The sequence below is a fragment of the Hyla sarda genome, chromosome 2 (genome assembly GCF_029499605.1).
Source record: "Hyla sarda isolate aHylSar1 chromosome 2, aHylSar1.hap1, whole genome shotgun sequence".
Lineage (NCBI taxonomy): Eukaryota > Metazoa > Chordata > Amphibia > Anura > Hylidae > Hyla > Hyla sarda.
Genome location: NC_079190.1, coordinates 112,951,986 through 112,965,965, shown reverse-complemented (window position 1 = coordinate 112,965,965; position 13,980 = coordinate 112,951,986). Strand labels below are relative to the sequence as shown.

At 41.5% G+C, this 13,980-nt stretch overlaps 1 protein-coding gene across 10 annotated transcripts in view; it reads right to left on the bottom strand.

The window, feature by feature from the left end:
* The window catches only part of ITGB7 (integrin subunit beta 7), a 181,177-nt gene that overhangs the window by 17,472 nt on the left and 149,725 nt on the right, over positions 1 to 13,980 (bottom strand). For all 10 annotated transcript variants that reach the window (XM_056555302.1, XM_056555304.1, XM_056555307.1 and 7 more), the window contains 7 exons: positions 8,953 to 9,123; positions 7,816 to 8,057; positions 7,136 to 7,294; positions 6,939 to 7,034; positions 4,742 to 4,831; positions 4,532 to 4,669; positions 1,300 to 1,499 (listed from right to left, as the gene is read on the bottom strand). In XM_056555302.1, coding sequence (XP_056411277.1) covers positions 1,300 to 1,499; positions 4,532 to 4,669; positions 4,742 to 4,831; positions 6,939 to 7,034; positions 7,136 to 7,294; positions 7,816 to 8,057; positions 8,953 to 9,123 — 1,096 coding nt within the window. The remainder of the gene's footprint in view (positions 1 to 1,299; positions 1,500 to 4,531; positions 4,670 to 4,741; positions 4,832 to 6,938; positions 7,035 to 7,135; positions 7,295 to 7,815; positions 8,058 to 8,952; positions 9,124 to 13,980) is intronic.

Sequence of the window (13,980 nt, the reverse complement as noted above, 5' to 3'; positions counted from 1 at the left end):
CCAGATAGCAGTCATTAAAGGCAAAAAAAAAGAGAGAGCTTAACGGCCATTCTCAAAGGGGTACAATGGCAGTATGAAAGTAGCCTTAAAGGGGTACTCCCCCCTTAGATATCTTATCTGATCACAGGGTCCCCCAGCGACCGCCATGCCCCCTTCCATAGGCTTGCATTGAGGGGCTGTGATGTGATGTTATGAGGGGCATGGCCATGATATCACGACCCCTGACGCTCGCTTCAAACATTCGGAAACAAAATGTTCCGAACGCTGGGGCAGCGGAGTACCCCTTTAAACAAAAGTCAACACCAGTGACCAGAATTCACCCTACACAAACAAAACAGAAATGTTACCTGATGTACTAAAGGATAACGTTATATGTTCAGCAGATTTTAAGTATTGGGAAATGATCATAATGAAACTATATAAAAATAAGTCTGATACCAACCTCCCTCTTTTGTAAAGCCTGTTTTTCTGGCATGATGATAATGCAGCCACATGCTGGTATTGTGCATTGTGCTATTTATATTGGCTAAAGCCCCTGGGCAATGACAGGATTCCATCATGTTCTAGGTAGGGTTGCCACCTGGCCGGTATTTTACCAGCACAGCCGCTATATTGGCCACCCTGCCAGTATTTTTATATTAAAAATACTGCCCATGCACTGGCCGGTATTTATCCAACCAATCCTCCAACTCCCGGTATGTTGCAGCATATACTATACCAGTGTTTCCCAACCAGAGCACCTCCAGCTGTTGCATGTCCGTTGGCTGTCCGGGCATGTGGGGAGTTGTAGTTTTGAAACAGCTGGAGGCAGTCTTGATAGGGAAACACTGACCTATACTATATACTACTATATAGTCCAACATGCCGGGAGTTGTAGTTTTCATTTGGGGCAGCTGCTGAGCCACAAGCTGTATCAGGGCATGCTGGGAGTCGTAGTTAGTAACTAACTGCAACTCCCGGGTTTAATAAAAAAAAAAGCGATCAAAAAATCACATCAAAACAAAAATGGTACTGTTAAAAACGGCAGATCGGGGCGCAAAAAAAATGAGCCCTCATACAGGCCCGTATAAGGAGAAATAAAAAAGTTATAGGGGGTCAGAAAAACACAACATTTTCCCCCCATATGTGTATCCTGTGATGTCACACATATATAATTAATTATGCAAATTAGCATGGTCGGGTTTTTTTTTTTGCAAGAAAGGTGGCAACCCTAGTTAAAGGTTGATACTATAGTATCAGCATTTACAAGGACAAATTCAACCCTGAATCTAATTTATGCTTTAGTAGTTTATTGTTCACCTGCAGATGCCACAGCTGAAGTTTCCATATTGCCGAGAGCAATAACTGGAGAAGACTTCCTGATCCTTGCAGTCACAATTACATACAGGCTCAACATCCACATTTATCTCTTCATTGAATCCCAGCACCCTGAGCTTGAAACGCTGCAAACCATCCTGACAAGTATTCTCATCCATCCATAATGTGACATTAAACTCTACCTGAAAGAATTCAAAGAAGAACAATGTCATCAGAGAACATCTCACCTTTCCACCGATGGTTGCTTAATGTGTCATAAAATAAATGTGTAACGCATAATACTGGACAGTAATAAATGATTATTGGTAAGAGTTTCGATAACAGTTCTTTATAGCAACGATGCCTATTGCCATCTTTTTGCATCAATTTTAAGCCAAAGTGCGATCTGCTTATTCCTCAAAATCCTATCAATCTTGGGCAGAAAACTAGGAACTCAGCAGTAAGTGTTAATTTCGCTGCAGCGCCTCTACAGGGAAAATGAAGCATTACATAAAGCCCACTGAAATTAATATGCAATATAAGAGAGTGACATGTCCTCTAGAAGAAAGCTCTTTGTACCTGCTTTCTACTCTGTATAATAGATTAAAGGAGTTATCCAGGAATAGAAAAACACAGCTACTTTCTTTCAAAATACGCTCCCTGTCTGTCTCCAGGTTGGGTGTGGTTCTGCAGCGTAGTTCCATTGAAGTGAATTGGAGCAAAGTTATAAAACCACACCCAACCTGGAGACAGACGTGGAGCTGTTTTTAATAGAAATTAGCCATGCTTTTCTATTCCTGGATAACCCCTTTAAGGTGCTGAACAAATTACCCACCCCTTTGTTAAAAGGAACCTGTTACACTAAAATGCAGTCTAATCTTAAGGCATCAAGTGTAAATTGTAATGTATTCATTTAATTATTTTCTTACTCTGCGCTAAGTTGTCACATGGGTGGTCCTATTCAATGATTGACAGACCCCACCCCCACCCTATATGTGCACAGATAGGTGTCAGTCATTGAGTGGGACCATCCACATGACTACTTAGCCTAGAATGGGAAGGGATTTATATGAATAACTAAAGAATTATCCTGAAAATTTTAACACAAAACTATAAATATCAATCTGCGCACCCTCGTTCTGCTCCATAACATGGTGCCTGCAGAGCAGACTGCATTTTTAATGACACTATATTCCCCTAATAGGGTTTTTGAAAATACGTTTTTAAACCAGACAATCCCCTTAAAGGGTTATCCAGGCAAAACCTTTTTATATATATCAACTGGCTCCAGAAAGTTAAACAGATTTGTAAATTACTTCTATTAAAAAATCTTAATCCTTTCAGTACTTATGAGCTTCTGAAGTTAAGGTTGTTCTTTTCTGTCTAAATCTTCTCTGATGACACCTGTCTCGGGAAACGCCCAGTTTAGAAGAGGTTTGCTAGGGGGATTTGCTTCTAAACTGGGCGTTTCCCGAGACAGGTGTCATCAGAGAAGATTTAGACAGAAAAGAACAACCTTAACTTCAGAAGCTCATAAGTATTGAAAGGATTAAGTTTTTTTAATAGAAGTAATTTACAAATCTGTTTAATTTTCTGGAGCCTGTTGATATATATATATATATATATCTATATATATATATATATATATATAAAAGTTTTTGCCTGGAATACCCCTTTAAAAGAGAACCTGCCACTTTGAAAACACAGTCCAATCTGTAGGCATCCTGTTATACAGCAGGAGGAGGATGCACAGATTGATATATAGTTTTGTGGGAAAAGTCTTAGTATAACTTGTCATTTGTTCATGTAAACCATTGCATATGGCCGAAGTGAAGAATATGGCACCTCATAGAGGCGACAAATAGAGGAACATGAAGTGTTTATGGAACCAGAGTCCAGATCATTAGGGTAATTTTACATGGGCCAGCACACTGCAGATAACAAGTGTCACTCTCAGTGCCCTGACATGGCGTGATCAATTGTGTGGCCCTTTAAATTAACCATTATTGGCCACACATCCGCTGTTTACATGGGAAATGTGCAGCCAACAACAATGATTTTACTGGCCACAAAAAAAATGTGATCAACCGATGAACAAGTGTTTGCTCATTTGTCTTCTGCAGGGGTGGACACAGACAGCAGAGGGCCCCTGTGCAAAGAATGTGCCTGGTCTCCGGCAGCGGCCTGACGAGTGACATCACTGACGTCCTCCTGTGCGGGTCTGCGGAGGTAAGTCACTTGCGTGACGTCCCGCGCCAGACCCGGGTCGGCCCCCTATTATCCTCCGTGGCCGCTTTAGAATAGTGAGTACGCTGCCTACGTGTGTGTTGTGTGAGGGGGCCCCTCACACGCTGGGCCCCTATGCAGCTGAACTGGCTGCACAGGCGATATGTCCACCCCCGGTCTTCTGATCACTGGCCCTTTCACATGGGCCGATAATCATTCACCCTATAACGGGACTCCTCCTGCAGTTGTAAAGTGTGTAACGCCGTATGCATGAGTGCTAAGAGCCCTTAGAAATATTTATATGTTTGTTATTCTCCATATAATTTTTAAGCATATATTGCAATGTTGTCAAAACAACTTTCACAAAGGCAGCCACATGTGGTATAGAATTCACCTATTAATGGAGAACATATTGGTTAGCAGCAAAGACACATTTGAATAATGGAAGACAGCATGTAACTTTGACTTGTATGTAACAATAAGTTACTATTTATCCTCACCCTTACTGCTAAAAGAGTCTGGAAAAGCTGGGTGATCTTGTTAGTCCTTAAAGGGGTACTCTGCCCCTAGACATCTTATCCCCCGTCATGCCCCCTCCCATAGACATGAATGGAGGGGGCGTGGCTTGATGTCACGAATGCGGAAGCTGTAAGCTTCCGTGTTCCAGGCACCACTGCTGCCGGCCCGGAGATGGCAGGGGGGGGGGACCCCCGCGATCTAACATCTTATTCCCTATCCTTTGGATAGGGGATAAGATGTTTTCAGCAGAGTACCCCTTTATCACATTCACATTATGTTTCAGAGCATATACAGTACCAGCTGTATATCAGTAACCTGTCAAAAAGTGATGCCAATGTATAGCAGCTTCATGGATTCCCAGTTGGCTCATTGACTTTAATGGGCTGCATGTAGGTTAATTGCGACTATATTCAGTCCATTTCCTAAATGTATCCTGTTTCTGTGTTGTACTCAAATATGTGATAGCATGTCAGTATATTTATTTACATACCGTTTGGTTTATTTTGACCCCTGAGCATAGACCATGTGGCTGACCCTCCGTGGTGGAGTCAGGACAATGGGAGTCATAAGAGATTTGGATTCCTTTTGGTAAATTCACATGTTGCAAGTTCACTGTGGATGATAAATTCTGAAAAGAAAACAAGAATTAGGTAGGAATTATACATCCTGGTTCTTCCACCACAAAGTATAAACTACTTACATTGTAGGCTTGAGAGATCAGATTAACCACATTGCTGGAATCTTCCTTTAGTTCACCCACTGCAGATTTAGGAATCAGCTCACTTAGTCCCTACGATAAAAATAAAAAAAGACAATATGGCTACCTAGTAAAGAGCAGCATCAATTATGAGGCTAAATTATGTTATTATAGGGAGAACAGTGCGCATTGTCCCAGTGCTTGTGTCCCAGCTACAAAAAATAAGAAGTTGGAAATAGGAAAACCTCTTCTAAATACCTAAATCTGTGTATGGGATACTGTTGAGTTCTCTAGCAAAAAAAAAGTGTATTACATTGCAAGAACAGCATACACTGACATATTTGCATACTTTGTATCAGATGAGTGATTCATTGTTCACATGGTACACTTCCCAGCTGAGTTTCTACGCAGAAGTTTCCATAAGGGCTATGGAAGGAGTCCCTAGTCCAACATCCTCTCCCGGGAGGGCTGGATCAAAAATAGTTCTAGTCTGGCCATAGCAACATCTCTCCTAACTCTGCTCCTGCGAGTCCCCAAATAAAGCTTTTAATATAGTGTTCCTTGTTTAATTAGCAGACACTTTCCAATTCACTTGCTTTTAAAATTATCAACATAAATATGTTTAAAATGTAAAAGAAAAATAGGCCACTAGGTGGCGCTGTTCTGGTTCCTGCTGCAATTAATTCAGAGCCTTACTGAAAGCTGCACAGAGCCTGAGGTCTTCCATTCATCACAGCACTGCAACTATGTGAGGGTGGAAGTGCTCCCCCAGCAGGCTTCAGTGATGTCACGCCTGCTGGGGAAAGCCCACTTTCTCCTGCTGGGAGATTGCAGTATGGGAGCAAGAATAAAGGTAAGATACAGAGCTTTTTAAAGCACTGAATTTTTTTTTTTTATAGCGGGAGGGGTGTTAGGAGTAGTTAGGGAACATAGCGTGAGTTACTTTAGAAAAGTTTGGTGACAGGTACTCTTTAAATTCATGTCTATCCTGTCCTATACATATTAAAGTGCCCATTTATCAATAATGATAGGACAATGTCCCCTTGCAAAGAAAAAATGTGAGTTATAAAGTTTTTTAAGTTGAATAAATATGTGTAATGCGTATCAAAAAAGTGTCGGCTTTACTTATTATACTAGACATACTTATACCACCCTAAGTCTTTTTTAGGTGTACAAACATTCTCCATAGCCCTCGAGTGCTTTATGCCCATCTGATGATTAATTAACTTTTTTTCTTTTTTTGCAATCTGTTGAACATGCTGCAGAAAAAGATAACTATATTGGGAGGGACAAGTGTATGGCTGCACAAGTGTATGGTTTTCCCACTTGCTGCGCAAAATGTATTACGTTACTTCATAAATTTGCACAAATTACAGGAAGCTCTAGAATGGTGGAAAAAAGGGTGAAAAGCTCACACAAATTCCTACACCAGCTGGTCACTGGAATACATTTGTACAAAAAAAAATTTTTGAGCAAGTGAGAAATTCAGTGCATGAACTAGTGGATCTGCTAACCACACCCCCTGGAAATTATGATGAAGCCAGCACAGTGAACACAGAAATAGCACAAAAATGAGAAGATAATTTCGGCACAAATCAAAGTGCAAAATAAAAACACTGTGCGCACAATTTTGCAGGTGCACACCAATTGATAAATTCTCCTCTATTGTGTCCTCATTATTTTATACACATTACACCATTTCCCTGCTAGTTTTCAGTTGAAAATTTTTAACGGGATATTCCCAACTTGTAAAGAAGCCCCTATCCACAGGAATAGCTGATTGTTTTGAGTCTGACCAATGATCACCAGAGCAGAGGAAAAATTTCTCTCCGAAAAAATGCACATGCGCAGCCAGCATTTTATTTATTCTCTATAGGGGCTTCAGAACATTGGCAAGCGCTGAGTTCCCTTTGCAAGTTGGAAATGCCCCTTTAAACAATGAAACAAAGTTAAATGATCAATTCACATTTGCTACATCTGTTTATGCTCTGAACATCTAACAGAAAATGATGTGAACTGATGAGGGAGCTACAGGATGGTCACTGAAGTGCTTTATACTTGTGCCCAGAATGAAGATTATGTTGTAGCAGAGTGCCCCTAGTGGGCAGTCTGATATTCGCTAGACCCTGAATGGGAAAGTCTCAGAGACAATAAACCCTGTTCTCTCTTCCTACAACATAAAAATCTTTGTTGTGCAAACCTGATATGTAGGGAGGACGTTACTTGTAACAGCAAATATAGGCTGGATATTGGCTGCTGTAAGGATCTGGGAGAGATGGCCCACGGATGGGTAATCCTGTACAAGAAACACATGGAAAATAAAATGTTTTGTTTTTTTACAATCCAGAGATAAGGTTCATAATGAGGTCTAGAACTGTAATAATTATCATTACTCACAAACATATTACTTTGGTAATACTCTCCATTCTCATTTAGGTGGCAGCGCCCATCTGTAGGCATGTAGATACCACCTAATTTGCCATCCCCCGCCATGTGGAAGACATCATCAGATGCAAACACCAACAGGCGCGTCACATTTCTCCAGCCAATGTGATCCTGCAAAAGAGAGTTAGTTCATAAATGATATGATCTGGTAAATCTAGCCAGCTACTATAAAAGGAACCATCATGCTGCATGAACCACAAGTCATAGGGGCGGTCCCCTGTGGCTTCTCCCAAACCTAATAGATCTCTGCCTATAGCAATGACAGACAGAGAGCTCTATCAATCAAGGCCAGTGACCGAGATAAGACACTGGACATTATTTTGATGACAGTTTTCTTTTAAAGGAATTGTCCTTATAGAGATAACATTTTATGCTTAATGTCCACATTGACAGTCAACCTATCTTGGAGGCTGTGATGTTACCTTACATTATCTATAAGCCTACTCAATGAAAGGGTCATATTAGATGGGCAGACAAGACCCCACTTTAAGGGTAGGGCCACACATGCGTATGTATTTTGAAGTCAATGGGCAGCAAAATCAGTTGCAGAAAATATGCAGAAATAAGGCATTTATTGGAAATAAAAATAAGGCATTTATCCTTCATTGATTCTGAATATGTTGTGTTCTTACTGTGCACACAGCTGCCTGTAGTATTGCGTCCAGCCCTCCCTCAGGTGTGTCCAGGTTGCCTGAGATATTCTCTGCACTGACTCGTTGCTGGAATAAGGTGAGGTTTGAAGTTAAAGACAAGACATGTCGGTAGCTGAAGGGTGGCTGGCAGCGTTCTGTTCGGGAAGGACAAGGATTCTGTATGTGCCATTTCACTGTGTTCACGTAGGGTAAAACTGTCTTATCCACAAATGAGCCGAAACCTGTGTAGAATTTGCAAAATCAGAGAGAGAGAGAGAGATCCACTGCACAATTCACAAACTGCTCATCACATCACCTCATATACTTCTAATGACCTCATCTATACCAGTAGTGATCACCATGACACATAATGGAAGCCCCAACTTGATGACCCCAAATATAGATATCATCAAAAACTATGTGTGTGTATAACACATACATGCCCAGGATATATGCCAATAGCCAAGGTGACATGGTGTTTTGGGTAAACATGTCTTCAAGCTTAGGTCTCCCATCAGAACAGACGGGTGGTATGTGCTCCATTATTTTTTAATGGGAGTCTTCGACAACTTTCAAAGAGAATGAATGGAACATGATTGTTACTTCATTTCAACAGAAGCCTCAGATCCCCGTTCTTAAGGTCACAGGGAGGGCCCAACCATCAGATCCCCATGATCAGACACTTCTCTATTCTCTGGAAGTCACACATAGCATAGCTCACAGGGCTAAGCCATTTGCACAACTCCTATTAATATCAATAAGAGTTACACAAATTACATAACTAAGCCAAATCAGCAGTTTTGTGGCACCCGACCATCTTCACGGCATGCAAAGGTTGGAGATGGCCTGGAAGCTATATTTTTTTTTATTTTAGGAAAACCCATTCGAAAACAAAAAAAAACTGTACAGCAAGTTGGCAGTGTTGTGTCAACTTATTTATTAAAAAAAAATCTTAAAAATTGTACAGTGCATTTTTGGGCCAATCCACCCCTTCCTCAGGTACCTGAGGAAGGGGCCATATTGGTCCAAAAATGCGTTGTACGTTTTTAAGTCATTTGTTAAATATTTAAATTTTTCTAATTACTATTTTATCCACTATTATCTACTCTAATGCTGTATTTGTCACATTTATCATACCAATGCGTACAGACTTGGTGACCTTGTGTAGCACTTGCTGAATGTCACTTCCTAATTTTTTCACATTCTCCAGATCATCCTTCATGGAGTATGACAAGTCCATCAGGTAATAGAGATCAATAGGATAGCCCTCTGCACGTTTGAAACGCACTGCAAATGTCCTTTTCTGTCCTGAAATTTACAATTCTAGATATAATTAAACTGTGACATTATTGAAAATAAGTTTACAAATCATTCATATAAAATTATATTTTAATTTTTGTGCATATCCATGTATATGAAAAAGATGAAATATTGCAATTATTCTATTGACCACTAGAGAGACGGATAATTTCTGACTTTTATAAAAGCAACTTGTTTTACAACAACAGTAAAACTAATGTTATCATCTCATCATCAGCAGTAGGCACAGGATTAAAGACAGAACTATATGCCTCTGGTACTGTCTAAGAATGGTATTGCACAGGCATACCTATTACATGGCTTAGCTATTGTGTGGGAAGGGTTCCATGACAATAATGGATTGTTTGCGCAGCACATTACTTCCATTATTGTTGGCCACTCATCCCCTTACACAGGGAGATGTGCGGCCGATAAACATTGTTTCTTTACCAGCTTAAAAGATAATATTGTCAGCCAAATGATAGTTTGGCCATTCAGCCGATAAGTGCCCCGTGTAATATAGCCACAGGTCGAGATAATCAGGTTTTATTATGAAACTAGTAACAATAATATTGTAGAAACCTGACACATAGAGGTATGAGGAGGAAATTTTATATATACTCTCATGCTGTACAAATAGGGAGGGAGGGGCTTGATAATAGACTTCTTCTAAAATGTAAATATATTATACCACAAAATAAATACATAGAATGTCATATACACCAATCCAAGTCCAATGATAACAATACAAATGTACATTTGTATTGTTATGAATCCGATTAAAGAAACTTCACATTGTCGTAGAGATATGTCAAATGTTTTGTAGGGTCGGGGTCTGAGTGTTGAGACCCCAACTGATCACTACAACAAACAACAAAGGAAGCAAGCGTCTTAGCGTCTGACCAAGATGGTCCCAGAGACTTTACATTTGAAGTTTGTATTGGTCACATGGTCCAGAGTCAGGAGGGAAAACCCTTAAAGGGGTACGCCAATGGTTAACTTTTTTTAAATGTATATATCATGCCCAGGCTGCCAGAATAAAACAAAAAACACCTACTTAACTCCCACTAGGGATGAGCGAATCGAATCTGAAGAATCCGAATTCATTACAAATTTCAGAAAAAAATCGCTTCACAATTAATCCGAATATCGATTGCATCATTGAACTCCATTTAGTGCGGTCCAGGCTTCAGGGCATCTAATATGGCGGATCCACATGTGAGGACATGGGACAAGGAACTCTGGGAAGGCGGGTAAGCAGGATGACCCTGAATCACATGCAGCATGCAGCCTATCAGCAGCCAGCCACCCCTGCAATGTCAGAGCCCTATATAATCAGCAGCCATCTTGCGGCCAGTCACTTCAGCGTTTTATTTCAGAGAGATCGTTTCATTGCAGGGAGAGATAGAGCATTGTGTGCGTTGCACAGAAAAAACTGCTTTACAGCAGCAATTCACCACAAGCCCAAATCACTGCATAAAAGCACTGACAGAGAGAGAGAGAGAAAGTACACTTTTGGGTGTAATACACAGCGACTCCACTGCTGCAGAGGGGTGTACAGCAACTCTAAAGCTTAAAGGGGCCAGTTAGACAGAGCAGTAAAAGCCATTGTCACCTGCTATTAGTGCCCAATAGTACTGTACTGGGCACTACTACACAGTGATTCTGTACTGCTGCAGCTGGTTGTACAACAACAGTAAAGCTAACAGGGGCCAGTTAGGGTGAGCAAGAAAAGCCATAGTCACCTGATTTCAGTGCCTAATACAGGTTGCGTTGCGTAGCGGAGCTTATTGTCCTCTCATAAGTGTAAACTGTGCGTACATAGGTGGTGTACATTTTCTTTTCCTGAAGAACAAATTTTGGCCTAGTTACTGTGAAAGGCCAGCCATAGCTACACACTTGTTTCTTTAGCCTTATATAGCTTGTAGTGGAGAGCATAGTCCTCCTCTCATAAGTTTAAACTGTACATACACCTACGTGGTGTAGTTTTTTTTTCCTGAAAAACTAATTTGGCCCTGGTTACTATGAAAGGCCAGCCAAAGCTACACCCTTGTTTCTGTAGCCTTAAACAGTTTTCACCCCTTAAGGACCACGGGTTTTTTGCACTTTCGTTTTTTCCTCCTCACCTTTTAAAAATCATAACCCTTTCAATTTTGCACCTAAAAATCCATATGATGGCTTGTTTTTTGTGCCACCAATTTTACATTGCAGTGACATGTCATTTTACCCAAAAATCTACAGCAAAACGGAAAAAAAATCATTGTGCGACAAAATTGAAGAAAAAACGCCATTTTGAAAATTTGGGGGCTTCCGTTTCTACGCAGTAAATTTTTCAGTAAAAATGACACCTTATCTTTATTCTGTAGGTCCATACGATTAAAATGATACCCTACTTATATAGGTTTGGTTTTGTCGTACTTCTGGAAAAATCATAACTACATGCACGAAATGTATACGTTTAAAATTGGCATCTTCTGACCCCTATAACTTTTTTATTTTACCATATATGGGGCAGTATGAGGGCTCAGTTTTTGCGCCGTGATCTGAAGTTTTTAGCGGTACCATTTTTGTATTGATTGGACTTTTAGATCGCTTTTTATTCATTTCTTCATGATATGAAAAGTGACCAAAAATACATTATTTTGCAATTTTTTTGCACGTATGTCATTGACCGAGCGGTTTAATTAATGATATATTTTTATAGTTCAGACATTTACACACGCGGCGATACCACATATGTTTATATTTATTTTTATTTACATGTTTGTTTTTTATGGGAAAAAGGGGGTGATTTGGACTTTTATTAGGGAAAGGGTTAAATTATATTCATTAACTTTTTTTTCACACTTTTTTTTTTGCAGTGTTATAGTTCCCATAGGGGGCTATAACACTGCACACACTGATCTTAAAGCCATAGCTTTGCATTGATCAGTGTTATCGGCAGTTGATTGCTCAAGCCTGCATCTCAGGCTTTGAGCAATCAATAGCCAAAGGGACGCGCCGGAGGAAGGTAAGAGGACCTCGGCTCGCATTTTTACTGCCGTGGTCCCGATCAGCCCCACTGAGCAGTTGGGAAGCTTTTACTTTTATTTTAGAAAGGCTAGCAAAGCTACACCCTTGTTTCTGTAGCCTTATGCAGTTTGTAGTGGAGCGCAGAGTCCTCCTCTCATAATTTTAAACTGTACATACACCTACAGGGTGTATTTTTTTTCCTGAAAAACTAATTTGGGCCTAGTTACTGTGAAAGGCCAGCCAAAGCTACACCCTTGTTTCTGTAGCCTTATACATTTTAAGCTGAGCATATTGTCCAGCTCTAATAAGTGTAAACTGTACGCATACCTACGTGGTGTAGTTTTTTTTTTTTCTTCCTGAAAAACTAATTTTGGCCTAGTTACTGTGAAAGGCCAGCCAAAGCTACCCACTTGTTTCTGTAGCCTTATACAGTTTGTAGTGGAGCGCATAGTCCTCCTTCCATAAGTTTAAACTGTACATACACCTACGTGGTGTCCTTTTTATATATTCTTGTTAAATTAATTTGGGCCTAGTTACTGTGAAAGCCCAGCCAAAGCTACACCGTTGTTTCTGTAATCTAATACAGTTTTAAGGGTAGTGGAGCGTATTGTCCTCCTCTCATAAGTGTAACATATATGCACTCAGTCAGTGGGTTCCTCAGACTCATCCCTCAGTTGGCATGGCCCGGGAGCAGTCCCTGTCCTCCCATTGCCTCTGTCCTATGCTGTTCCCTCTCCCCACAGAAGTATCATATGCTGTGGGTTCAGCTCCACTATTTAGTGAGGATGATCTACTAAAGGACAGTCAGCAGCTAGTGCCCAGCCAAGAAGTGGAGGAGACATCTGCAGCTTCCTCCGCTAGGTGGGCAAATAGTGATGAGCAGTGTAGCATGGGAGGTGGTGTTGCCAGCGTTCAGGCTCCTGAAGCAGACATTGTTGAGGAACCTGAGGAGGACATCAGTGATGTGCAGACACAACTCGATGATGATGAAGCCGATCGCACTTTGGAGACGAGTGCAGAAGGGGCTTCATCATCATCAGGAGAAGAGAGTTGCAGGTTGCCCATGAGGCAGCAGCTGAGCCAGCAAGGTGGTAACATGATTGGCAGTCAACATGGTGGCAGAAGCGGAATGTCTGGAGCCAAACGTGACCTGGGTAGACCACCTGCTTTGCGGTAGCCTACCTTCCCGGGAGGTAGTGGAACAGGGGTTACTGGAGTTGGCGGCAGTAGCAGTTAATCAGTGCGAACTGTTGGGGGGACAATCAGCTACTCGGTGGTGTGGCAGTTTTTCATCAAGCATCCAGAGGATGTTAACCTGGCCACATGCAAGATGTGTCGGCAGAAGGTGAAGCGTGGCCAGGGTCCTAATGTTGGCGCCACGGCCCTGCGTCAACATATGCAGCTTCACCATAAGGCGGCCTGGGAGAACTGTGGCTCCGATGCGGTGGACCAGCCTGATGCATCACCCAGTGGCATGCCGCTTCCTGTTTCAGCCATCCAAGGCTCCGCCACCTCAGCCGAAGGGAGCTGTCTGTCATGCCCATCTTCTGTCGCTCCAGATGCTCCTGCTCCTCCTACTTCTAGTCAGTCATTCCGCCAGCAATCCATCAGCAAAGCCATGTCCAAGAGACACTCATCCATTGGCGCAGAAGCTGAATGTGCTCTTGTCCAAGTTTCGGGTGCTGCAGTCCCTCCCTTTTCAAGTGTGCCGAGTCCCAAGCCAACATTTGTTTGCGAAGAAGGCAGTACCAGCCCTGCACGACGTGTGGAGCTGTAACTACGGTCAGGGACAATAAATATCCTTTATGGCCCACTGGGTAAATTTGGTTCCTGTAGTGTCACGCTGTTCTTCCC